Source organism: Abrus precatorius, unplaced genomic scaffold (assembly GCF_003935025.1).
Source record: "Abrus precatorius isolate BTA unplaced genomic scaffold, Abrus_2018 Scaffold2, whole genome shotgun sequence".
Lineage (NCBI taxonomy): Eukaryota > Viridiplantae > Streptophyta > Magnoliopsida > Fabales > Fabaceae > Abrus > Abrus precatorius.
The window spans coordinates 3329440-3331653 of NW_020874362.1; the positions used below are offsets into that span (position 1 = coordinate 3329440).

Below are 2214 nucleotides of genomic sequence, written 5' to 3' on the forward strand. Positions count from 1 at the left end.
TTTTGACAACAGCTCAGATGTCAAAAACTAATCGTAGGTTGTGGACTTGTGTAGGACCTATGCCATGCTCATTTTTCAAGTGCAAAGAGTTTGGATGATGGGGAATGTGAAAGGTAGAATTTTTGCTTAAAGAGTGAGGTGGCTATTGTTTTGAAATTTCGATTTTGTTATGAGTCTATTTAAGCATATAAAAATAATATTTTTACGAAGAATATATTTACTATAATTATATATATATATATATATATATTTGCAACAATTAGTTATTTTTAATAATATTTTATTATTTTTAGAATTTGATTGGTGAACATGATAATTTGAATAAATATCAAATAAGATTAAAATAAGACAGGCTCTTATCTTATCTTACCATTAAAACTAGATGTCTATATTTCGTGATGTAAGAGGGCAATAGAAAGAACCTGTTTGACAAATTGATCAGGAACGTTGGAGCTGGTCTGATTGAGGGATGATTCGTGGCGAAATAGATCTATAGCATCAGCCTCATTGAGGGGGTTTCAACACATATGGAGGGCCAAATCTCGACATTGCGAATCTTGATGTCACTAAAATCGTGTAGTTTGGGATTGGGAACAAAAAATTGTCAAGAAGAGACATAAATCCTGGCCAAACGTCATCGAAGACCACCAACACTGGGCTTCTCCCAATTTCTTTTAGTAAATGTTCCAATTTGTTATAGGCATCTTCGGGACTTCGAAGCTCTGGTACATCGTAACCATTGTGTTCAAACAGTCTCTGCGCTATGGTACGCATATTGGGTGTTTTCCCAACTGTGATGAAGAAGATGTTTTGCTTGAATTTACCTACCGAAATCTTACAAATTTAGAGTATTGCTAACTCAAGAGCATCTTATTCGACTAGAACAGTAGAAATAACTAAAAAGCAAAACAGGACAAGAATGCTTTTCTATGATTGGGGTGCATTTCAGTTTTTCAAAAGTTGTTAATGTTCATCTTTTACTACACGAACAAGAGAAAGTATGCATGTTTTGGCTCCCTTAATATATATTATTAGAATTTTTAATATAACAGTTGATTTTCATGTTAAATTATCCATATTAAATTGGATAAAAATGAGTTACACTGATGTATTTTGATCCCTCTACGTATTAATATATCAAATAATGAAAAAAATAGTGAACGAATTCCTCATGAGTTCTCCAACTTCGATGAGAATAGAGTTTAGGCTTTAATTTTTTATCCCCACTCTTCTTAAAGTTGACCCCAAACCCGTCCTGTTGTTGACAGGGACGGGGATCAAAAGAGCTAAACTCAACTCATCGGTTAACTTTTGGTTCCAAAGCACCCACATATGATTTAATTCCAACAGTACCAACAGCAATAATAGTTGGTGGGAATTCGTACTTTTGACTTCCTGATCGGAACATAAGACTTTAGCTAATGTTGACTTCCCCGAACCTCCTATTCCGGTGATCGTGACCACGGAGACGCTAACCTGCTCCTGCAGAAACTTGAGCTTCAATTCCATCAAAGGAACTTCCAAGCCAACGGTAAAAGCAGGGGGTTCAGGAGGCGAACACAAGCCCCTTAACTCAGTCTTTCTCGGAACGAAATCTCTAATTTTTAGATGTATCTCCTTTAGGTCCCGCGAGGGCTCCAAGCTATTCCTCTGTATCTGACGTAGCATATCTAAAGCAAACAACCTTTTAATATTCTCATCCAATGCTTCAAGCTCCTCTTGGTAATTGGCCACATAACAACAATTCCACCACTTGATTTTACTGCCCTTTAGAACAAGCTTTGTCCAACTCTTCATCAGCTTCTCTATTTCCTCCGCTGGCCGATCCAAATCTATCTGGTTAACCGATGGTTCTATTGCTTTGAGAATACCTTCCAAATGTTCCAGGGTGGGTCTGAATTTAACAGCCCTTTCCTTCGTTTCCAAAACAGCACTCAACAGTTCACCCACCAAATTTCGAACAACAGTATCTCGATCCATAGCCATGAGTACTGCCCAGAATCAAAAATAATCAAAGATACCCAAAATCAGAAACTTTGATCTAAGAGCTGGTGACTGAACTTGAGTCAAACAAACATAAGCGGGCTACATAAAAGTAAGGTTACTATAAATTACAAAACGAAGTTAAACATCAAGTTTTTGGAAAATAACTTAAAAAGGACAGAAGTACTTAAAAAATGCTGTAAACTGTAGTAGACTTTTTCTTAATTAAAC

The 2214-nt window shown here is 36.3% G+C and overlaps 1 protein-coding gene across 1 annotated transcript; it reads right to left on the reverse strand.

Moving 5' to 3' along the window:
• Window positions 1-504: 504 nt before the first annotated feature.
• On the reverse strand, window positions 505-1986 carry LOC113858224 (protein DA1-related 5-like). Its single transcript, XM_027490751.1, has 2 exons — window positions 1251-1986; window positions 505-824 (listed from the first exon to the last, which is right to left on the reverse strand). The coding sequence occupies exons 1-2, from the start codon at window positions 1984-1986 to the stop codon at window positions 505-507; spliced, it is 1056 nt and encodes a 351-aa protein (XP_027346552.1).
• Window positions 1987-2214: the final 228 nt, after the last annotated feature.